Source organism: Saccostrea cucullata, unplaced genomic scaffold, assembly GCF_032062105.1.
Source record: "Saccostrea cucullata isolate Sc308-1 unplaced genomic scaffold, CSIRO_AGI_Scuc_v1 ctg525, whole genome shotgun sequence".
Taxonomy (NCBI): domain Eukaryota; kingdom Metazoa; phylum Mollusca; class Bivalvia; order Ostreida; family Ostreidae; genus Saccostrea; species Saccostrea cuccullata.
This window is the reverse complement of record NW_026932767.1, coordinates 424,932-450,663: the sequence shown is the minus strand read 5'-3', so window position 1 is coordinate 450,663 and position 25,732 is coordinate 424,932. Positions and strand designations below refer to the sequence as shown.

The 25,732-nt window shown below is 33.7% G+C and overlaps 2 protein-coding genes across 2 annotated transcripts; both read right to left on the bottom strand.

The window, feature by feature from the left end:
* Window positions 1-4,866: 4,866 nt before the first annotated feature.
* LOC134236089 (uncharacterized) lies at window positions 4,867-6,637 on the bottom strand. The gene has a single exon (XM_062718272.1). The coding sequence runs from the start codon at window positions 6,459-6,461 to the stop codon at window positions 5,412-5,414; it is 1,050 nt and encodes a 349-aa protein (XP_062574256.1). The 5' UTR covers window positions 6,462-6,637; the 3' UTR covers window positions 4,867-5,411.
* Window positions 6,638-9,155: 2,518 nt separating this feature from the next.
* On the bottom strand, window positions 9,156-25,491 carry LOC134236071 (uncharacterized). The gene is made up of 12 exons (XM_062718248.1): window positions 25,242-25,491; window positions 24,678-24,877; window positions 23,512-23,710; window positions 23,035-23,199; window positions 22,682-22,888; window positions 22,012-22,143; window positions 21,721-21,756; window positions 21,370-21,498; window positions 21,018-21,126; window positions 13,151-13,227; window positions 11,994-12,188; window positions 9,156-9,584 (listed from the first exon to the last, which is right to left on the bottom strand). Exons 1-12 carry the CDS (start codon window positions 25,489-25,491, stop codon window positions 9,505-9,507), a joined length of 1,779 nt encoding a protein of 592 aa, XP_062574232.1. The 3' UTR covers window positions 9,156-9,504.
* Between the last annotated feature and the right edge of the window lie 241 nt (window positions 25,492-25,732).

Below are 25,732 nucleotides of genomic sequence, written 5' to 3'. Positions count from 1 at the left end.
AGTTACGGACAGATTCTTGTTCTTGGGTTTAACAACTGCTGCATGGTGTTTCAACTTCTTAAACAATGTTGATGAATTGTTTATCACTGTTCTGTCCCCTTTCATTCTTGACCTTCCGTTCCTTCTCTGGAATGTCTGGTAGATCTCTAAGTACTTGGTCATATCTCCATCGACACCTGCCTTGTGTAAAAGCAATATTGCAAGATGACAAAACGTGCTCCAGAGTTCCTGTCTCTTGTACAGGTTTTGTAGTGATGGTAGCAGACCATTATAAGAGTTCTTTGTAGGAACTGAATGTGATGTAGATCTATCCCCCACATTTTTCACCATATTAACATTCTATCTCAGTCACTTGTTGCCTATTTCGTCCATACGCCTTGGTCTCTCATTTCCATAGGTCTGTCTTTTCTCGTTCTTCCATTTTCCGAATTTTCTCATTTACCATTCCACCTTTCTCCGTATTGTTGCTCTTTATTTAGTTCTTTCCGTGGGTGCTTCTTAGCCCATGTGTCCCCTCTGCTACTGTGCCAACAATATATGCATGTTTCTGTAATTTTTTTTTTTTTTTGCATGATGGACTGCAATGATAACTGACCGTTTTCTCCCTGTTTTTACTTTAATTCCATCTCTTCTCGTCTTTTGGGTCTTTGACTGTTTGATATTTACTTGATCTTTCTAGCTTTCACAAAACCCTTACAGGCTTGTCCACCATAGATGGTATCCACTTGCCTTGAAGCATCAGTAAAGTTAAATTTCTTTGTGATTTTACCCCTCCTTTTAATATTTGTTGACATCCCTAATAACAAAACATGAACACTTTTTCATTCTTATTCTTGGGGGTACCCATTCTTTATCTGCGATACCTCCTATACCACTGGATAAGAAGATGGGGGACAAGGCGGGCAGAATGCCTATAGCGTCAGATATTAAAGCTGAACACGATTCGTAAAAGGAATCTGTCCGCCATTTTTGTTCCCGAGCCTCTCTACTCTGCAGACCCCTATTAATAGGGCAAAACTTAGTCACTGTTCAGTGTAATCAGTCGACACCGGTGTAGGCGGACGTATGCTATACAGAACTCGGTAGCGAGAATAATAACGTAATACTTCGTCTAATGCAGGAAAGTAAGATACCAAATAAATTTACAATTATAGTTGTATAAGTCAGTGCAGTATACAAACAACACAGATTAACGTAACTGCAATAAAAAAAATATAAACAAAGGTAATGCAAGATAACCAGCACGAACACGGGTCGCCATTCCACGCCGATACCCGTGACAATAAAGCAGTCAGGTGTAATGAATGCGACGAGTATACCCTAGTACTGATGTATCGTACATAATGCTATCAAAAATGGCGTATGCCTATTTACGAGTCGTGTTCAGCTTTAAGAAATCATATTCAATATACATGTATATGAATTGAGTATTTAAATTAAGTTCTCATTATTGAAATTTATGAAATTATGAGAAAAAACATGTTCTGAGAGAAAAAAATCTCGTAAAAAATTATTCTTTTATAAAGATACTTGATGGTATTCGTGGGATTTGGACTCTTGCAATAAAAATCCGAAGTATCAGACTGCTTTGAGACTAACGCGCTAACCATTATGCTATATGTACATGGCTCATGGCGCACTTGGGCATTTAAATCATGTTTGTGATATGACCCTTGACTTAATGGACTTGAAGCATTTTTCAGAAAGATGCGAATGTTTTGTCAAAAAATTGTAATTTTAAGGTATAGTGGGTCTTTGCTCCATGTTTTTTAAAACCAAAAAATGTATATTTTACTGCAAACTTTTAGGATTATTTTTCAAAAAAATGGAGCGAAGACCCACTCATATTGAAAAATTTTATTAAAGTATGAGAAAATGGTCTTTTTTGTTCTATTTAGTTTGTGTATGCTTTTTTCATAGGCGAATAATTTCAGTCTTTCTGAGACTTCTGTAAATTGTAGAGATTTTCCATAAAAATATATTTTAATATTAGACGAAATATCAAATAAAATTTGGATATAATTGGGATTTAATTTTTCACTTCATATCTGTCGCACTACAGGCACTTCGTCCGCCTTATCCATCCATCTTTTTAAATTCTTCATCAAAATCTTTTATAACATAGTCCCATTGTGAATTCCCGGTGTTAAATCTCTTAGACATGGATGCAAACGTATTTCTCAATGATTATCCAGACTTTGTATAATTTATCATTACAATATCCTTGTATTCATCGTCTTCATCTAAAGCGAGACAACTTATAAATATTACATGATTTATTGTGTCTACCTATATTTTCTTAATCGGGGGTGGGCACTTAATAAATTCCCCGACAAGAAACAAAAAAAATCCATTAAACATTATTACTGAGGGAGCACGAGCGTAAACAAGAGGGTCATGGTATATCAACAATGGTGAATAACAACAGGAAATATAACTTCTTTCAGTATACAGTACATTTCTACAAAATTAACAGCCTTTCCCAGCAACAGAAAACTTGACCCAATGATTCAGAATTTCACAAATCTGCTAAAATTACACCTTTCTTGTTACAACTTTACATTGTGACTATGCTTACTTACTTACTTATCCTCTCCGTGCCTCGGAGGACGCATGAGGCCAAGGGTAAGTAAATGTTGTAACCAATTGTTTTTTTACGGGAGGATGTGAAATGCCTCAAGTCCAACCTCCAAGTTTATCTCTGGTGGGTCAACATAGTAGTTGCTAACGGTCTCCTACTAAATCCTGATTGTAATCAGAGTTTTCTCTCCTAGATGAGTTGCCGACAAAGGCTTTCGAGCCCTTGCAAAGTTAGCCTGGGGCAGAAAGGTGCCCAGTTTTTGTCTGCTTCCACATGGAGGCATCGCATAGGACTTGTTGTGGAGAGGCTATGTACTGATATGTCCCTTTTCGCATTGCTGCTAGTCAGCGGTGAGGGCTGAAAGCATGGTTACAAGCACACAGGCACCAACACAATAAACACATCACATAACATTTAGCAGATAGTGACTATATGCCTGCTTCCTAGATTACTAGTAAAAAAAATGCATTTCACTATATAGTTAATAAACTCTCTCCCTAAGAACAGAACCTCCGACCAAGGGGCCATGATTGTCACAATTTGGAAGAGGCACCCGTACGCATCATAACCATAGGCTTACATGTAGTTTGTCTGCAAAATACTAAGGACAAAGAAGATTTGATTGAAAAGAATTAATGCATTTTCACTATGAAATGAAAAAAAGGCAAACCCTAGCTGTGGTCTTGAAATTCATAAATTTTGGAAGAGGCACTATTGTATTTAGAATGATTGCTACATATATACATTATTCCAGGACAAGAGAAAAAAAAATTCAAAGAAAGAATATATTTTTACCATATATTCAATAGAGCCCTTCCCTAACACCGGAACCCATGGCTTGGGGGCATTAACACTTTTTGAAAAGGCATCCTTGCTCATAAAAACCAAGTGATTATCATGTCAGCAAAATACCAAAGGTCAGAGAAGAATATTTTTGAAAGAATAATACATATTTACTAAATCAAAAGAGCCCAATCCTAACACAAGAACCCCTTAACTCAAGGGCCATGAATTTAATACTTTTGGAAGAGGTACCATTGCATCTCATTTCCATGTGCTTATAGTATGTCTGCCAAATACCCATAGACAGTGTAAAAGATTTTTAAAGAAATAATGCGTTTTTCACTAAATAATCAATAAAAAGCTCTGTCCTTACCCCAAATCCCTGATACAGGGGCCATGAATTTTAAAAATTTGGAAGAGGCACACTTGCTCATCAAAACCATGCGCTTTTAAATATTTTTGTCAAATACTCAGGTGTGGAGATTTTCAAATAAATATATTAAATATATTTTTACAATACAATCAAAAGAACCCCTAACCGAGCGGCCATGAATAGCGTAGTTTTGAAAATGACACCCTTGCTCATCATTGCCATGTGCTTAATATGTCTGCCAATTAAATGTATATCCAGGGGCAGAGATTTTCAGAGAAATAATGTACTTTCGATATTTAGTCAGCATTGTCCCCTTCTAACACCAAGACCCCTGACCCATGGGTCAAGATATTCATAATTTTGAAAGATGCACCTTTACTCGTCATAAACTTGCATTCAGTTCCGTTGATTATTATTGCTGGGAAGAGAAGAAGCTATTTAAATAATTTATTCAAATTTAATTTACGTTCAATAAAGCCCTATCCTAATTCCAAAACCCCTGATCCAGGATGAATGAATTTCACTGTACGTTATGATTATGGCAACAGTTTGACTGATTCATGAAAATTAAATTAAAGTTGTTTGAAAATTTAGCCCCTCAGGTCCTTAGTGGCAGGGGCCATAAAAATTATCAAATTTTCCCTGTACTAAAATTGATTGACATTGATCCATGAGATGAAGCTGAAAAGATTTAAAAGTTTAAGGACGACGAAGGGCAAAACAGATTGCAATAAATAAAAGACTCAGATGACCTAATAAGGATCTATTTTAAAAACTATAGGTGTTTTGAAACTATGAATATTCGATCAAACGTTTTTTCTACATCACTAATATAAAAACCACGATGTTACAGGGTTTAAATCGTGGTTCAAATGAGGGAGGGGGTCATATAGACGTCTCATTGATTAAATGTCTGATCCACTCCTCCACACACAGAATGTTGATCTGTCTAGTATGGATCGAGGTAGGTTTTGCGATGAATAGATATGACCTTCAAGTAGAAATTTGACATCCATGTCCCATGTCAGCACTGATCTCATTTATTAATTTTCAATCTGAAATTGATTATAACATCAGATTGAAAACTATTTTACGATATCAAATGCATAAAATAAAATGCAGACAAGAGAAAACAGACACACATATTTACTATACACAGAGGAAACTTATTATGTAAACAGATATCTTTAACATACGGAAGTTAATATAAAAAAAAAGCAGAGGGATAGGAATAAAAATGCCACAATTTTCTTCCTTATACAGTATTTTCTCTTACGATGGAGATAGTCAACATTTTCTTTTTGTTCTTAGGAAAACTTACTTTATATATTAAAATACGAATTTAGTTGATAACTATCATGAAGATAAATGTCTATATTTTACAATCTGATTTTCCCCTACAGACATTATAAATACATTTAAAATGAATCATCAATTTCACCTTCAAACAGCGCCAAATTTAGCAATTTATTTGCACACTTTATTGTGTCTATAACACTGATACATACGACAGTAATTGTGCATTCAGGATAAATCTTGTCAAACAAAGAAGGAAAAGTGCCGAAGAGGAAGAATTTATATCATCTAAAGGAAATTCTCTTCTCAAAATGCACTACATACACAAACATTCACTTGCAAGGAAGTACTCATTCAAATTTCTTTTTAAATAAAACTTTAATCCAACTTTGTAGACGAAATAATTTTTGAAAATGCGTTCTTCTTCGAAGATTTTATCTTCTTGATGTCTTCTGGGCAGAAATATATCGACTTTGACTCGGAAGAATAACACAGAAGCAATGGCGTCTGAGAGGGGTCAAGGCCAGTGTCGACTGAGCTCAAAATAGACCCGGTCAAGGTCAAACACTTTAGATCTGGTCTTGCATGTAAAGAAACGACGACCCTGTCCTCCCCAGCAATAGTCAAATGTCGTGGTGAATAATCAAGTGTTAGCTCCCAGCTAAGGTCACCATTTTGTTTAATGGCCTTTATTTTTCTCTGATCTTTATCAATGACGAAAAGTGTTTCCCCAAAATAGCAGAAACTGTCAACACAATCCGATGTTTGATAAAACAGTTGTAGAGTATTCCCAGTCATGTCTATCCTTTTTATCGAACTTTGGGAGAATATTTTGCAAAGAATTATAAAACTTTGGTCACTGTAATGCATATCATGTACTTTCACCATATCAGTGTATTTAAAGTCAATGCATTTTTTAGCTTCTTCGTGTACTTTGCTCTTCTCCACTTTATAGAACCTTATACAGTGGCCACAAGAGACAGCAATTTCATCTTTGGATGTCCGTGTTAGACCTTCAAAATTTTCTGAGAATTCCTTCAAAGAGAGCAACTTTCCAGAAGCTCCATATAAAGCGATTTCTCCGCTCTTGGTCGTGATGATGATTTTTCCATCCCCCGTTTCCGTAATTCCTGAACAGATATAAGTGCAAGTATCATGATCGTCTTCCTTCCATTTTTCATTTAGAAAATGAACACATTCTTCCATATCTTGTTCCTCTTCCATTTCCACAAATGTTTGAATGCTCATGTCCGACGAGGTGGAAATTGATGAAAGGCGTTGCGCCGTTTTGTCTAACATGTTGATTTCTCCACTGGAAATAGATTGTCGTTTTTTCTCATCACTGAAATCCTCGAACACACAGAATGCTGTGTGGGACGAGTTCTTTGAGCCCTCGTCGAAAACAAGTTCAGCATATACAATTTCCATGCCTGTATCTTCAACAGCCTTAACACGTTTACATAGTACTCATAAAACTGTGACAAGGAAGAAAAGCTGTTTATATTTACACAAGTAAAATTATAAGATCCTGTAATGCATATCAGCCAGAGGAGAGGATCCTTTTGTGTGATATATGAACCATTAAATATAAGAGAGGCAGGTATAAATCAATTCAAGGTGAATTCCTTTAATTACTTGGTAAATATTCTACGTATAGTGCACAAGGTTCCGTTTCCTGTCAATGCATCGAAGTGAATCTGCTACCTTTTGGATCTTAATTTAGTGAGATGTATAAATAAGATCACTGACTCAATAAAAACAAAGGAATTGTCTGATTCTATAAACTCCTGGTTTTGCATAGATTACGTACAATTCATGCTCTAAGTTTGAATTTACCAGTCGGTAGTCAAAAACATGGGTGTACATGGCGGGCGAAATACATATATAGTGCGACAAACATTAAGTGAAATATAAAATGAATTTTACAATGTACAAAAATCTCACAAAGACTGAAAATATTTGCCTTTGACATTATATAACATACACACACTAAAGAGGACAAAATGATCATTTTCTAATACTTTATGAATTTTTCTTCGATATGAATGGGTCTTCGCTCAGTCTTTTTTTAAGTTAATCCTAATAGTTTACATAAAAATGTACTTTTTTGGTTTTACCAAAACATGGAGCAAAAGACCATCTATACCTTAAAAATCCACTTTTATGACAAAACATCTTTCCGAGAAATCTCCAGTAAGTCAAGGATCAATATCACAAACAGGATTTCAAATGACATAATTAACAGGAGCTGTGCAGTATAGTGGTTAGCAAGTTGGCATTTAAGTAATACGATGCTTTGGATTTTTATTGCTAGGGTTCGAACCTCACGAAAAGCAAATATTTTTAAATAAAAGAATAATTTTCCCCCTGATTTTTTTCTCATAAAAGTTTTCATTATGATAATTTCAAGAATGAGAACTATACTTAAAATATTTAATTCACAAAATGAACTAGAACTGTCCAAACGGGACAGAATACCCCCCGCTGGGTTTATCAGAAGTAAGTTTTTCCATAAGAAAGATATGGACCGGACACGAATTATGAAATTTTTCTTCCAGTGACCTTGAACTATTTTTAAATGACACACCCTTGGGTCATGAATCTTTGTGTGAAATTTTTATCCATAGGAAAGATATGGACTGGACACGAATTATAAATTTTTTCTTCCAATGACCTTGAACTTCCCAAAATGACCTTGGGTCAAGGTCATGACACACCCCTCAGTCATGGGCAATCTTTGTGTGAAATAATTTTTATTCATAACAAAGATATGGACCGGACACGAATAATAAATTTTTCTTACCTTGAAATACCTTGGGTACACCCTTCGGTAATGGGCAATCTTTGTGTGAAATGAGAACCTACCAAGTTTATTCATAAAAAAGATATGGACAAAATTATGAATTTTTTCTTCCAGTGACCTTGAACTTCCCCAAATGACCTTAGGTCAAGGTCATGACACACCTTTTTTCTTTGTGTGGAGTAGTAGATTCTAATGTCCCTCTGAAAGAAAGATATGGACCGGACACAATTGCAAAGATAGACGGACAGACAGACAGACGGACAAGGTGTTTCCTATATACCCCCCAAACTTCGTTTGCGGGGGGTTTAATGATTTTTTTTAATATCAGAAGCTAGGGGCACTCTGCACGTCTTGTTTACCCATCTTCTTTTTATTAAAAATAATTTGTTCATTTGACCCTTGTAAAGCATCTGATGAATTAATTTCATCTAGTTCACCCCTGACCACAGACGCTGGGCGTTGCCAAAGCACATGTACCTTGCATACCCGAAGAACTCAGGAACAAGCCCCTCCCCATTTCTTCTGAGTAGTCTTTTGCTGAAGTTTTAATATGCAAATACTATTTAAATGCTGGGTGCTCACCACTCTTCCAAAGTTTTTGTTGTTCTAATACTGTAAAATTCAAGCATTTGATAAAATTAGCGGAAGGTCCAACCCACCCTTTTCCTCCCCATGAAATACAATTTTCAAATTCGTTTGCATTTGGACATATTGGGGGGGAGCTTGCCCCTCCTTTCATTAACCGTTGCTATGGGCCTGTCCTGAACACTCCTTGCACCAACTCTTGTCATTTCTCTCTTAGTATAAATATTGGCATGATGAGGCACTGCTATTAAATATGGCCTGAATCATACACATGTAAATGAAAATGGAAATGACATGTTTAATACTAACAATTTGATGCTTTGATTTAATATTATCAATTTAAACTTCCTGAAGAGAACAAAAATATATAAATGCTGTCTTATTGGGAATTTTTCCAAGATATATTTTCTCATTTATTATGATAATGTATAAATAAATTGGAGTCTGCACTATCTGGTGTTTTTTGTTTGATAATACAACTTGTATTTTTTCTCCTTAGAAAGATGTTTCAATAAATCTCCGATACCCTTTAGCGATACCGCCCTACTATTCATTGTACTACCCTTGGATCACTTGAAAGTGCATGCATTCTTTGATTAGAAATGCAAGTTAAGACTTTGGCTAAGGTGAGTTAAAATTATTTTTTAATCCATCTGGCATGAAGAATATATATGATTATCTCCATGAAAATCATTTTCCTGTGTAAAATATGAGAAAACAAAAACAAAACTAAACAGAATTTTCAATTTTATACAACATTTTTTAAAAATGACATGTATACACTCTGATTTCTTGCACAAAGAAAAGCAACTCCTATTGATTTTACAAATCTCCATGAACTGAAGAAATGCAGATCTAAAAGTCACATGGATGTATATGAAAAATGTACATTCTGCAAAAGATTTCACTTTTCTATGAAAACACAAGGTGATTGACTGTTCACAAATAAAAAAATGAAATTGTCTTGGTTCCATGATTATGAAGCCTCTCACACTTTCTTTTACCATTAGTATCTCACATCCACTGAAGCACACATTCTGTTTTCTCTCACTCCTGCTGCGAACCTCCTGCCAGAGCACCAGTTTATCGTCTCCCCCGGCCCCTGCCTCTCCCCCCACGTCCTCCTCGTCCTCTCCCCCTACCACCACGACCGCCCCGCATACCTGAAATATACATATAAGAATTAAAAAACTGTTACACTGTTAAAACAAGGAATATCCTCATTTTGTACTAGTACATGTACTTGTCTGCAATAGACAGGAACAAAATTTTTAGTATGATTAACAAAGGATCACTTCATTATAAATAGGGATTTGACCTATAGGACCGGGCTTGGTTTTATTCTCTACAAAAAGCTTGTCGATTTCCGTTCTGATTAATGACATTAGGCTGAATACATATAACAATTTGTTTTTCCTACATCTTTATTTCAATGAGCATTCTTGATATAAGAAACACTAAAGAGATATCAAATCGTAACAATCCAATGTAAAATGTAATAATTGATGTTTGTCTTTACTTCTCATTGTGCATAAAGGTAATGTCTATTGTCTCTGAAATTCTATTCTTTATGTCTAGGCTATTTATCCGTGGATATAATAAAAACTTGTCATTAATGTGTGCAAATTATAAAGGCCTAAATGAAATCATGCATTTACTGAAATATGTAGCCAAAATCAATGTGATTAAATTCTAAGGAATATATACAGTTGAAATTCCTCGCAGCTCAATGCTACCAAGAATACCCGTATTGAGTAACACACAGCGAGTTATTCTTGTCCTTGGAGAAAGTGTGCTTATTCTGAGGTTTGTTCCGCGTGATTGACAACTTTACATTGGATTGTTACGATTTGATATCACTTTAGTGTTTTTTATATCAAGAATACATGCATAAGGGATAGAAAATTGTATAAAAAGTGTATAAAAAATTAAAATAGTCTTTGAAAAGGCGAAATTAAAACTTTATAAGTGTTGTACCACGTGGATTCGAACCCCCGACTTTAAAAAAAGAAAGTGTCCAAGGTATAAAAGTCAGAGCGTATACCAACTGAGCTAGTCTGTCTATAAGAAGAAAAGGCATAAATTTAAAGCAGATTATGAAAATCTGGTTTCCTTATTTTTTGTAGGTTTTTTGTTAATTTCGACCCCAGGGCAGGGGTGCCCCTAAAAAAATCTTATCTTAAATTATTCCTTACATCCTAACCTATCAAAATATCACAATTTTATTTAGGGGCAGGCCTGCCCTGATGGACTTCAAGGCCAAAATTCATGCAAAAATCAACGCTTTAAAGGACAAAATGGTGCTTAGATCAACATTGGAGCTTTTTTGTAAAGTTGTAAATAATAAATTTTAGGTATAAAATACAAATTTTTAAAAATTTAGACATATATACGGTAGAAAACAACAAATAAAGATTGATTTTTAAATGTCACTTTTTCCGGGAAATTGTTCTCTCCTATAGGTCAATTCTTTTGTTAAAGCGAATACATCCTTTAAGAGTCATAAAACTCATAAAAACAACTGCAATACATGTATATTTTCATCATGTGAACATTTCTATGATAAATTCTCATAGGTTGCATGACATATTTTAATACATATAAATCATAACAAATAGGGATGTGCGATTTTATCGGTATATCGCTATTTTGTATTGTGCGATACGTATCGTGATACAGAGACTTAAATACCGGTATTTAGGTACATATTATAAAGTCAAGAAATCATTCATTTATTTGTTCAATCTTTCAAATTATAATTACAGAAAGACTTAAAAAAGTCGTAAAAGGTGAAAAGTATGGCATCTTACCATCCAAACATTAGTTTTATGTACATAAAAATTTCGAAAAGTGAAATTTTGTTTTTCCAGCATATTTTTAAGAAAAATAATGAATATTCATTTAAATTCATTGTAAAAATTGCTTGTAAAAATATCATGATATTATTGTAATATTTTGGGAAAAAATTGTGATATATTGTGATACGAAATTTTTGGCGATACCCATCCATAATAACAAATTATTTTCTACATTTTTTTATTTGTATATGCATCACATGAACTGAATTTCTTGTTTCTTATATTTGGACTGCTTTTCTTAAAATTCGAACTTATTTTTTTTCTCTATATATTCTAATTTGGGGAGGGTTTTAGGCTTTCTTTTCAGAGTTTAACATATGTACATTATATTATTTATCCCTACTTTAAATGCATTATTTTCAGTTTTTCTGCTCAATTTGAAAAACAAGTGTCATCATGGCCCTTGGAAACTTATAAACTATTTGTATTCAGATAGAATTTTTGAAGTTCTAAAACTATCCTGCTTTTGCTTTCATTTTTTATATTGTCTGTGCTTCCTTACATTAAAATCTGATGCTAAGAGAATTCAAACATTCAACAGTTAAAAATGAATTGTATCTTTTTTTTAATTTACAAATTTTACCAATTCTGCCATTTGGGTCTCTATGAGTATGTCTTTCAAATGGCAACATCTGAAAGTTGAGCTTTCTTCAACCTTTTACATGTATTATCCTACTCAGCCTTTCTGAAAAAACCAAACTGAAAAAAGCTTACCACCATCTCTTCCTTTCTTCATCTTTGCCTTTGGAGTGTCATCAATTAGTAATGTATCTAACGGTAAGCTGTCTGGTAGAATGTAATATCGAATGTTGTTACCACGTATGCTGAGCGTGTCGACTTGTACTGGATCTTTGTTCTTGATGGTCATTTTAACTGCCTTCAGGTGGGTGTTCATACAAACATCAACACCTACACATATAAATATAAAAAATAAAATTTCTAATTTTTTATATAAGGAGCATGCAAAAATTGTACTACAGCATTTTTTTACAGCCATGTGCACAAGAAAAACACATCAAAAGCATTTTAAAGAAACATTCAACAGTACCCAAAGGCTTAGTTTTAGGACGATTTTCTTATTGTCTTCATAATTGTGTTTTCTTTCATGACTGTCTGAACATAATTCATATCATTAAATTTGAGGGGAAAAAGTATCAGTTTTTAAACCAGACATACTCGGCACGGAGCTTACTAAATGATACCCTGCACTGCCCGGTGGAAAAGGAGAATTTGCAGATATGAGATTGTATCTCCAATGTTACAGAAAGAATGGCTATGTTGATGTTCTGCAATGGAAAACCCCAAAAATCTGTCTAATCATGAAAAATAAGTGCGCACTACATATGAGTGAAAGATTCTTATTTTTCAAAGTCTTGTTGAATTTTATTCAGTGGTACAGTTTAGGAGTTGCTGCCCATGTTATAGAAAGAATGGCAGTGTCCATGTTTTGTCATGGGAAAGTGAATAGCCGTCTGATCAAACAATAATGGGGCTATGAAATATTCTGTTGAGCTCTCAGTAAATTTAATTCAGCCATATAGGAGTTGCAGATATGAAAGGGGTCTATAATGTTTGATTTAACCTCCCCATTATTCTAGCACTCGGGGATAAGGGACCCCCAAGTGATATTCTGTACAGGTCAGCTTATTTTTAACAGACTGGGAACTTCCATTTTTTCTATAGGTGATACACAACATATTCAGATATAGAACAAATTCACATTAAAACCAAATGCATCATCTTGAGAACAACCCCAGGTCCCTCTGAAAAAATCCTTATCTTTACATATATACTGTAGTTTAACAAAAATATGTATTGAGTTTCACAGTGCTAAAGTGCTACATTATGTTAACTAAACCCTGGACTCTTACCTGTGACTGTTCCATGCACTTGTGTACCATTCTTGAGCTCAATCGTTACTGTCTCATGGCTCAATTTCATCAAAAATCTGTAAATAAGTTTGAAATTCTATTAACAGCTTCAATGTCATCCCAGTCACAATCAGTTCATCATAACTTTACTTTACATAACCTTGTGTGTTCATTTTCTTCAAGCCAAACATTTGGTAAAAACATGCAGGGATCGACACAAACCACATGCTAACGGTTGTCCGATTGCCCGGGACAAGAGGGATTTTCCACTACCCCATGTAGAGCCGATTATGGGCCCCAATCCCAATTGCAAATTCCTTCCATTTTTCCCAAAAATGAACACCAGGTGTTCAATTTTTGAATGCACAAAAACTCCACAAAGGTAACTTGATTAAAATTCAAGTAAAACAAACATGGTCAGGTTTGAAATCTGAATGAAAAAAATTGAGGAAATTTGACTAAAACTTCATAATAAATAAATAATTGATCTATTCTCTGAATTATAGTTCTGAATAATGAAGTAAAAGTCAATTTTATTCATTATAGTTTTATTTCTTGAAAATATCATGCAAAAAAAATTCCCCAAAAGTGATAAAATGTCTTTAAATTCCCAGTTGTAAGGGCCTGGGCCTCATTCCCAAAATGGTGTGGAAAATCCCTGGACAAGTAAATTCTCAATTCAGGCAAGTGAAACCATCAATGTACTTGTCCGATCAGGCAAGTGGACATTTCTCATAGAAACACTCTTTTAATTCTTACATTAGTTTATATAAAGCAAAACAATAAATAGAACACTTGATTTCTGCTCAGAACTGGACATTGTTTTTGCATTTGGAATCCCTTAGTAGCGTTTCTGGATTATACCTTCGTTCAGAAATCGGTTTCCGAATTGTTATTCTGTTTTTTCCCTTAGTTTACAAAAATACACTCTCCGTCTGACAATTTATGTTACATTCTTATTATAGGAATAGGTTATTTATTCACTTACAGAACATAAAGAACACCAATTATTCTCGGTGCACGTATCTTGATTCAAAACATGACAACTGTTTTCCTTTTAGCACGCCTCAATTTTTTAGGGGGAAAAAATTGTAGGAAAATAATATTCCTGCATTGCTGTGTGTGTTTTCAGGATAATAATGACAGGACAATGGTTAACATATATTTAAGAATTGTAGCATTACCGCCATATCAACATTTTCCCTGGCAGTTAAGTTCAAAATAGATATTAATTTGTTACCAGGGCTGTCACAGCACCTTTTGGTACAGGGACCGGGTCCCTCTATATTGGGAAAAATCCTCGACATTTTTGTCAAATTGGGAAAATTCTAAACATACTTTCAGTTATTAAATCAACACCTCCCCCCAAGCAAAATATTAAATCATAAAAGCCATTTAACTCTTTGAAAAGTATACTTGAATTTTTTTGAAAAGCTAAAATTTGCAGGACATAAGGTCTGATAAAATCTATATTTAACAGACCAAACATTTACTTACTAAGCAGGCATTTTTTTTTTTTTTTCTTATGATACAGAGACAGGGATCACTTTGGGCTGCGCCTTTGCGCCATTGGCGCTCAATATTTGTAAATGGCGCACTAAAAAATTAGAAAGGGGTCAGTCTGGCGCATGTCTTACAAATATGGCGCTATAAGATGCAAAACTGTGGGTCAAAACTCTTATCTTGGTGCACTTTAGGACCGTTTTTAAGCTGACCGATTGTATTCATAACGTATCTGAGCATATACTGTTACTTCGTTCAATCAGACTCTTTGTAGTCGCGTATGTTCTTTACACCAGCAGAGCGTCTGGTCGATCAAGACTAAAATCGGAGTTGTACATGGAATATTTCCTTCGTTTAGATTACGCTACTAGCATTTTTTTTACCGAATACTGAGTCAATTATATTTATTAAAATGATATGTAATGATTTAAATAATAAACATATGAAAGTAATACTCCAGTGCGTAATATGTCCTAATAATATTTCTTAAAACTTTGATTATTTATTTCGAAACAAAACAAGTACAAGTTACTCATTGTGTATCCAGACACTTGCCCGAAATGCCTCCAAAGCGAAGATCGGTATTGGGCCCAACTGACCCAAAACAACGAAAGCTTTCGTTTGTTTTACAAATAAAACGACGGAAACTTTTTAATTCCCAGACTCGGCAGAGGTCTCTGATTAAGAAGAACAGTCCAAGACGCTGACTCCTGATGTCAACGTCAACGATGGTCGTCATTTCCAGTCCAAGTGGCTAACTTTGCATCCGTGGTTGGAATTAGATCAGATGGGACTAAAATGTTTTGCAAACGAATAAAAATTTTCTCATTTAAGTTTTTTGCGTATTTTGCTCCGAGTTTTTTGCATACAAAACCAGTCCCTATCATTTGAACCACCTGACCAAGGTAAATTCAGTAAAGAAATGTGCATGTAAGTTTGCATCCTTTATAGTTTAGCTCTTCAACAACCTTCGAGAACTAAATCGATAAAATCCAAGGGGCGAGGAATTAACTCCCCAATATGATATTTTTTCAGTACTGAGATGAAATTAAAATAAAATCTTTTATATTTATAATATTATTGATTTTATTTAAAAAAAAATTAAATTGGTTGTGTCAGAAATGGCATTTAAAAACCCTCAAAGGCCCATCATATTTACTTGAAATTCATCACAAAATAGCATGGAAAATCAATTTTTCCCGGGGGGCTTCACCCCCCTGGACCCCCTACCGTTTCCCCTCCCCAATGGGGGCCTAAGCCCCCATACCCCCGGCGTATGGCCCATGGATTTTAATGGTGATGGGCCAATGGCCCATCAACATTAAAATCCAGAGTGATCCCTGCAGAGACTGAAAAATGTGGGGAGGGGGATATTTCTTACTGTTTAATTGCATTTTAAATAAATAAAAAAATTCAGATTATAGAGAATAATTTATTGAAATTATCAAGTTAATATTACAAATTTTCCTTTTAAATGTAATATCATAAAGTTGCCTAGATCTACAATTTATTTCTTTTTTCTGGTCATTTAACACATGCAAATGAAACAGATAGTATCCAAGATTTATTTTAACTTATAATTCACTTTAAAATTGTTTATTTATTTTATGGACCAACTCATAATGGTTATCCTTGTTTAATAATGAAAATAAATTCCCCAACCCAATCTACGTATGACCTATCCATAAATCTCTATTCCATGACAGAGGAAATTCGAATTAAAAATAAACGATCATGATAGGGTTGTTGCAGATTAAAATTTATCATGCATTACTGCTAAATGGATCAAATTAAGGTTGTATATGTGGAAAATTAGGTGATATAATCGAGAAAACACGTTTTTGGTAATTTTTAAGTCTGAAATTGGGAAAATCTAGCACTTTGTGCCATTGGGAATGGGTCTAGTGACGGCCCTGGTTACTCTTTAATATTTACAAAAAATTTAGATACAGCTACTGAGTTTTCTTCTTTAGAAATTTTGGACAACCAAGTTTTACCTTCGGACAAGTCAAAATTGTAGTTCACTTGCCCAAAGGAGAAGTGAATATAAAGGTTAATGTTTATCCCTAATATGAGAGAATTGTTAACAGATCAACTGAACATAATCATGCCATTTTTGTCCTTTCATCATAAGTAATGCTATTTTGAAGGGCAAATTGATAAGTAAACATTCTGTGAAATTTAAGTTAGTAGATTTGATAATTCAATGCATTCTCTTAAAACATTCAATTTTAAGTCACAATATTATATTTCAAAGAAACTATATATCAAGTTAATATATTTTCTTCAAAAGAGCATTTCCGCAGTTATATATATCCTGAAACAGTCAGCCACAGTCTATATCAAGCTCTTCCATTTTCATCACCTAACGGTTTATGAAATACTACTCTAGTGAACATTAAAGCTTTCCAATAATGATTAAACATAAATAACTTGCACAGATGATGCATATTCTTAGAGAATCACTGTATAGTTAGTAAAGTATGCCAGGGCATTAACGATAGCTGGAAACGTTGGTTAATTTGCCCACTTTCCAACTATCGTTGATGTCCCTTTTCGGATTAGACCTTAAAAACCAAGACTCCGTGTGGACCGTGTCACAGTAAATGTTGGCAGGATTACGTATCCAGACTGCCCAATGAATAAGCCCATCACTGGTTTTATATTATAGGATTTCTCTAAATGGGTGAAAAATCTCGTATCAGGAAAAATCAACATACAATGAACAAGTCCATTAATGGCATCATGCACTGAATCAATCCATTTTTCATCAAAACCTTGCTTGGCAATCTCCCTAAGAGTATCGTAGATCTTTATCTCAAGCAAGAAGAAAAATATGCCACAGTAAAGATGACCATAATCGAGGGTTTTTCGCATATAGTGACCAAATGTAGTAGTCCATTCCAGTGTCAGACCAGTTTTCTTTTTAAAATTCACTGCAATTGTGCATTCTAAACAGGCGTTCAGTTTTCACACATAAACATAATCAAGCTTAATCATGTTTACTAATTAATTGGAAAAAATCCTTATGTCCACTGTTACTCTGAAACTTGGAAAAATATCCAAGAACGCTATTGTTTACATTTTTGCCGGCAAAATATATGCACAAACACCCAAATAAAACATTATAACGACAATTAATACGCATTGTCAATGATGCAAAAATAATAAATAATCTACATATCAACAATTTGTGTTAAACAATACCTTATAAGTTTCATGATTAATGTGGATTGTTTGATCCACTAAACAAAAATTCAGGGATGGCGGTTTCGTTCTGCGAACGCTTCTTCAATGTTAACGAGACGCTTTAAAACTTGGTTAAACTAAAAGACGGAAAATTGACTATGATGGGTAATTGCACCATTTTTTATGGGTTTTTTTTCCACAACCACTTTTTTTACTCCGAAAATTTTGCAAAATCTCCCTATTTAAATAAAAATACAATCCCAATGGCATCGAGATATGTTTACCTGTTATTCTATGCAATGTACAGTGTACTATTATATTTCAAAAGAGAGACAACTCTTTAAAGCTTGAGGTGTTTGATCAAATTCACCTTATTTTGCGTAATTAAAAAAAAAACAAACAAACAAACAAACAAATAATAAAAAATATATGTTATATTTTTTTTTGGCAATTTTCTACAAAAGACTTCTTAGAGGATTTTTTTTTTTTATAATGATAGATACAACCGCGAAAAAAAATTCTTTATATATGTACCTCATTTATAAAGTTAGGGTTGCTTCAAGACTAAGATTTTTTTTAATGTGCATAAACCGTTTATTAAACACAGCAAGTTAGAAAACATAATTAAATACGTATATTTTTCTTTGTAAGCTAGAAATCGGGGGGGGGGGGGTTGGTTATATTTTTATTTATACATTGTACATGTAATAATGTCGCACTAACGTTATTTTCATTAAGCGCATTAGGGCAAATGTAAGCAAAAAAAAAAGGAGTACAGTGTAACTGCAGAACTGTAGCTCTCTACTTGAGAAAATTCGAATTTTCTCAAGCAAAGAGCTACAGTTCTACAGCTAATGTTTGAGATATCGGTGGAATAGCGCTTGAAGGAAAGAGCGCTCACTGGTTTTACAATAAACTAAACATGTATAAATGTCTACATGGATGCCCCGAAGAGTGTATATTAGTAACGCAAAATGAACATTTATATTACTGTATGGGAAAAATCATGAATAATTTCTTTAAAATTGAAGTCTAAAAGAGGGATAAAGGTGATAAATTCTCACCAAATTAATATGTACATGTATTAAGTTTATAACCTTACATGCTAATATCGATCTTAAATGGTTTCTTTAAATCTAAGCAAAATGTAAATTAAAGACAATTGAGGTCAAGTTCACAGAAAAGTGCAAGGTCAAAACTTTTTGATACAGTTGAAGAGCACCCACTTATATATGTATCAGCATACTAAGTTTGATAAAATATCTCGAACTCTTTCTGTAAAAATTTAACCAAACACTAAATAAGAAAAGTGAGGTCAAGGTCAAAGGAAAGGTAAAATGTTGATGCAGTGGAATTTTTTTTTATTTGGTATGTATTAGTACTGTACATAAAGTTTGATAAAAATAGCATTTAATGGTTTCTTTAAAACTTAGCTAAACACTAGTTTAAGAAAATTGAGAGTAAGGTAGTGGAAATGTCAGGAGCCAAAGAGGCATGTGCATGTAACTTTCGTGCGTCTGTCTGTGTCTGACGGTAAGAAGGCATAATATGCACGTGCTAGTACATGTAAATCTCGTGCGGCTGCCTTTGTTTGACGTCATTGGCGGGGACTATTGAAATTGACATGAGAGGCTTCGTGTAATATAAATCTATTGGTCTACATTTTTAGAATCCAAATTTACAATTTTATTTCACAATGAAATAGAAATACATGTATAAGAAATCACTGTCTAATTAGTAGAGTATGCCAGAGACATCAACGATACCAGTAATTGGAAACATTGGATAATTTATGTCCATTATGCAAATTATCCTACGTTTCCAGCTATCGTTGAGGCTCGGGTATATATGTGCCCAACAAACTAGACAGTGATTCCTTAAATCATTAATAAGTCCTGAACTTTTGACGTTTATATAGATTGTGACATACATGTGCATAACCTTTGTCTTTGAGTTGCCATACACAGGCATTAAATTGATCAGCGTTCAGAAACACATCTTGTTCTTCATGCATATACTAGTATTTTATTTACTTACCTAATTATAATTCAAGGACCAAATTGGCCGCCATAAGCTATCAGTACTCCTTCTGTATGTCACGTAACTTATAGAGAAATATATGTATGTCTGTTTTTTTGTTTTTGATCTATTTAAATGATTTATAATTACGACATTCTGTGATATTTTTACCTGAATAAAACAAAAATGTCTGGTGATAAGCAGTCTTCTTAATGAATAGCAACAGCATTTACCCATGGCAGGTTAAAAAAACAACAACGTATATTTAGGCACTTCAGTGTATTTTGAAAAGTACCCCGGTACTTCAAAGATCCAAGAGTACCCAGCTACATTTATTTTACTAAAATCCTTTATGGAACCGATATATGATCAAAAAAATCAAATCCCCATGCACTTCTAACAGTTCTCAAAATACAATGTATATGACAGATGGACAGACAGAAACAATACACTCAAAGACAATCAAGACCTTTTTACAGTATTTAATTTCTGCTTTAGATTAACAGACATGTTTTTTAAACAAATAACCAAAATGGAACAGAATAAAAGAGCTGCGACCTTCGTCATTTTAATTTTTTTTTTTAGAAAATATGAAAACCTCAAATTACATGTATGTCAACCTTAAATATATTTTTATTGTAATTTTTATCATAATTATACATGTAAGGATTGTTTACTTATTGAAGCCTATAAATAACAAAAATAACAGGCCTACATTGTTAGCATGTTAAGTTTCACTGTTTGGAACCACACTCAGATTCTTTTTTTATTGTTCTTTTGCGCGGACCAAACTAAACGAAAAAATCTTCAAAATTAAAAGAAAAGCCATCAAATTTTGAATTGAAATAAAAATTATAATAAGAATCATTTATTGAACTAGAAAGAATTTTATAATGAAACTTTTCATTTTCCTCTTAGTTTAACTTATCATTATACAAATAATGGACATTTTGTACACGTATTTTATTCACTTGAAAGCAAATCTTCACATTTTGTTTCCCTCTCAATAATGTAGACTTGGATGAACTTTCATATCAGAAACACTCAGAGCAAGTCTATTTCAGGAACTCCAATTGCACCGACTATCTTGGAATGTACCTTTCTGGTCCGGGCTGACCATCGAATGAGATCAAACTGTTAGTTTTTTACTGGTCACGTGACAAAGAAATATAAAATAAGAAGTCCAACGGTAATTGTCATTGTGTTAGCAACGTAACTTGAAGAAGTTGAGGAACTTTCATCATTGATTTGTTTAGAATGGTAAGCTGTAAAAATTAAATAAACTAAATTTAAGAATCAAAATTCAAATTCAAATATTCACTGCAAGAAAAATTGAAAATGCTCTCAAGTTTTTTTTTTTTTTTTTTTTTTTTTGAGTCTTTAAATATTTGAGGTAAAAGTTACCACTCAAATCATATATATTACAAAAATCTAAGTTATCAATGCAGGAAAAAATAAAGAATGATGTATACACTCTTTTATGAAATAAAGTATTTTTGTAATCTTACCACACCACTTTTCATCTGAGTCGTCATAACAGTCACTGATTCTGTCACAAACACGTGACATTGGCAAGCAATCATATTTGTTCCCGCCACATTTAAAATTTCCCGCGCATGGATCATTTGTGGATGAATCTAAGAGAAATTAAATCTGGCATTTTATTTGAATATAGATTGCTCAGAATTTATAAGATATGAGTGAATCAAGTGAAAAGACAGAAGAAAATGATTTAATACTCTTATAATTGCATAACTTTTATAGGAAGGCTACACCAAGTATATTTAAAATGTAAAACGGAGGTGAATTAAACGAACATCACTATAATATCACCAATCAAATATATAATGACTTGTTACCTGAAAGTTTCCACCTTATTCCTAGTTTCCATATTTCTGAAGCATAGAAAATACTCAGATTAAATTTTAAGCAAGACATAAAAAAGAACATAAGAATATACTAGACTGTTGCATTATTTTATTTTAAAAGAATGAAAAGGCTAAAATCATCGTCGCAAACCACGATCAAAATGTACGATCCTCTCCCACTCTGTAAGAGAGAGCTATATGCGGACTCCGAACCGTGGCTTGAGACGATGGGCTAAAATAACATTTTCAGCAAATAAATTTAAAAGATTTAATATATTTTACCTTCGTATTGACACATTTTGTCAGGACTTTCGTCTGAATTATCTCCACAGTGATCAACAGAGTCACATCTCAGGGACTTATCGATACACCACAGATTCTTACACAAATAGTCACCACGTCTAGGACACCCGGCTACAATTTGATTAAAAAACATACAATATGAAAAAAAATTGTGAACTCACTCGAGAAGGGATGTGAGATTTTATCGGTCATATCATGATTTTTTGTTGCGTGATATGTATTGTGATACGGAGATCTAAATACTGGTCTTTAGGTAACAAAATCCAGAAATTATTCATTTATTTGTTCAATCTTTCAAATTACAATTACAGAAAGTGTAAAAAATGTTGTAAAAAGTGAAAAGAACTCGATTTTATATACTTTTCTAAAATGTTGTGTTTTAGAAAAATAAAGACTTTTCATATAAAATCATTGTAAATACTGCTTTTGAAAAAGGTTACATTTTTCACAAATTTTTGGCGAATCCTGCACATATCACTCACTTTCTTTGTGTTTCTGTAAAAACACATTTGCTGTAAAAACACATTTAATCTTCATAGTAAGGAACAATAAAACTAGAATTATTAAGCCTTAAGAAATTAAAAAAAAAATCTGTGATACATCTCTATATCAATTTTATTTGTTATTGAAATAAATTTAAACAACATACCCTCTGTTATATTATCCACAGCTGTATAAATGAAGTTCAGTTGGTCTTCGGCTGACAATGCCCCCCGCAGTCTTATGTACACACTGGAACCTGGACTGAACCAATGACCAATGGTCATATTCGTGGCGGAATATCTGCCCAGTAATTCACCCCTAGATGTTGTGCCACTTATAATCTCTAAACTATTGCCAGGATACTCTGCCCATCCTTAATGTTATAAAACAAATTGAAATTGGTTCAGAAATGCTTAATTAGAAACGCAAATTAGAAATTAGAAACAAGTTAAAGTGAATGCAATTTGTTTGATAATGAAATACATGTGAATTGAATGAATTCAAATTCAGAAAAATTACCTTGACCAAATACGATTTCCGTTAATCTTAAAAGGATGCCATCTGGATTTTTCTTGGCTGGTTTTCTGATGATCCAGATGCAGTCAAACATGCCGGGTAAACGTGGGGTCAGGTAATCCAGATTAATAACACCTCCCGATTTATATTCCATAATTTTGCTACAATCTGACAGAAAGTTTTCAGTTCATTAGTTTGTGTATTGCTCAAAATAATGTTCAGAAATGAAAATTTGCTATCCATAACATGAACTTTTTCGGACCAGAAAGGTAACCATTCCCTGATTCTTTAATATGCACTTTACATTTAAATCAAGTAAAGTAATAGGGAGAAGGATTGAGGTAGTAGAAATAAGCTTTAGAATTAAAAAAATTAAAATATGACAAGACGTTTGTCTTATTGAAAATTTAAAATATTCCACATTTTCGGGGGTAGAGAACCTTAATTGCATTCAAATTTTGTCTTTTTACTTTCACGTACTTGTACTTGGCATCGTGTTCCATTGACTACTGGAAACAAACTGATAGCTAGCCTTCCACCCCACTGGGTGGCAGCACCGATGACTGGAACTTCCGGTGTTAAAAACGAGGATAATTGTGCTCGATTTGGAAACCAGCACCGGTCGCTCATGCCGGGTATAAACCTTTGATGGTGAAGTTGTGCGTGGACCATCATAAACCTAAACAAAAAGAAAATCAGCAGTTTTTAGAAATTATTTCAGGTGTAAAATTACTAAAATATTCGAATCCAACCTTAAGGGACAAGGTGCGATATAACAAAAAGATGTCTTCTTTTTAAGCTTTTGGCTGCCATCTAATGTTATCCTTAGATACGATTATTACAGGGATTATGAATGAAATTCTCCGTAATTATGGAAGTTTATTGCAATTTCGTGACATACATTGCTTACACTGTAGATACCCAGGAAAATTTATTGTTGGTGGATATAAACTTAATGTCTAAAGGCGAAGTTGTTTCATTGAATATTCTAGTAAGTAAAATGTGACACAAATACATAAAACTGTGGAAGATTCAAGTCGGAATTTAAAAGCCATAAAATATATGCGTTGTTTTAATATAAAGGAACATTTATATTTTAACTATGTACAGTGCGACTTTTCTATAGGAATTGCAGATAATTCTGCATAAATATCATAAAAAATTAAATCTCCTACAGATAAATGAAATGGCTTGGAGGATTTGAAATTATTTCCACTTTTGATGAATTTTACACTCAATTATGCAATCTCTCAAAGGAAAAAAATAATCACATGAATTTCAAAGACACTTCTTAATATCGTCAAAAGCAGAATATTATCAGCTTTGGATGTGACAGTGAAGATTAGAGTACACGGTCCTAATAATCCATTCCTACCAATTAACCATAGTCAGCACAACTCTTGTTGAAGCTAACCTCCTGCTGGCACGTGCATTAACCCAGATTACCTGTCATTTAGTGTATTACCAAAGTACCTTTATAACTGACGTCTGCAAACTGCGGTACAAGGAGCGGGTTGGCTTTGATGGTGTTTCCACCTTGCGGCAGAATCTGGTCAATTGCATGCTACCTCCTACCTTTTTCTTTGACTGCTACATCCGGCATTCAAGTGTAATTTTTAGAACACAGCATTAAATGGCGAACATACCTGTAATGTACTGACGGACGCCAAATCCCAATCATCAAATATCATCCGGATTCTGCCATACGGGTCCAGGTTGGTTATTATATATGTAAACGTTTCGCCGTTGAGGGCATATCGGTCTGGAAAGTTTGGGGATGATATTTCTCCCTTGTCACCACCAAACATCGTGGAGGAAACCGTTCCCCTGATTTGTTCGACTTTTTCTGTATAATGTATCAAATTTCATAAATTAGGGATAGTCTGGTTAAATTTTCCACGGAAAAGTTACAACCAATTTGAAATTCATTTTAAAAAAATCAGATTCATTATATAACCTCTTTTAAACTTATTACACTATCTCAAAAACAATGTGCATAACTATATTTTGTGCGTAACAGTCCAATAAATCTAAGAACTAAATAAAACTTATTGTTTATTACAAGTACGATAAATTGGAAACAGGAATTTCAAAACGTATCTCCTTCTGAGCAAAACAGTTTCTAGTTAAGCCGATATATTAATTGATACACTACAGTACTGCATTTAAAACAAAATACTAGTAACTGCAAAAACATTTCGTCTACGTACCAGTTACCTCGTATTTGACCCGGAAGCGTTTGCCGGTTATTCCGGTTCCGTTGGAGATACAGTGACGTATTTTGACGTTGGAGGATATAGAAATGTACTTAGCCTCGTTTTCGTCGCTATGGTAATTCTGCAGATTGTTTGTGTGATAAGGCTGATCAACTTCATGGATCTGAAGATGGTCACAGCTGAAAAAAAAACCGACTAAGAGATACAAGTGTGTGGAACGAACATTGGTAATACATGTATACATTATAACTATACATGTAAGACGTCACTTCGAAGTCAATTAATTTGCCAATTTGCGACTTTCAGATTCGACGTGAGCTACATGTAATTTAATCTTCGATAGGAAACTCTGGAAATTTCATTATATTTATTCGATATATTGATAATTGTTATACCAAATCAATTTTCCTATTGGATTCTAATTTTGGACTTGCACGTACATGTACTAATATACAAATCAAAATAGGCATGACTATTATAATATA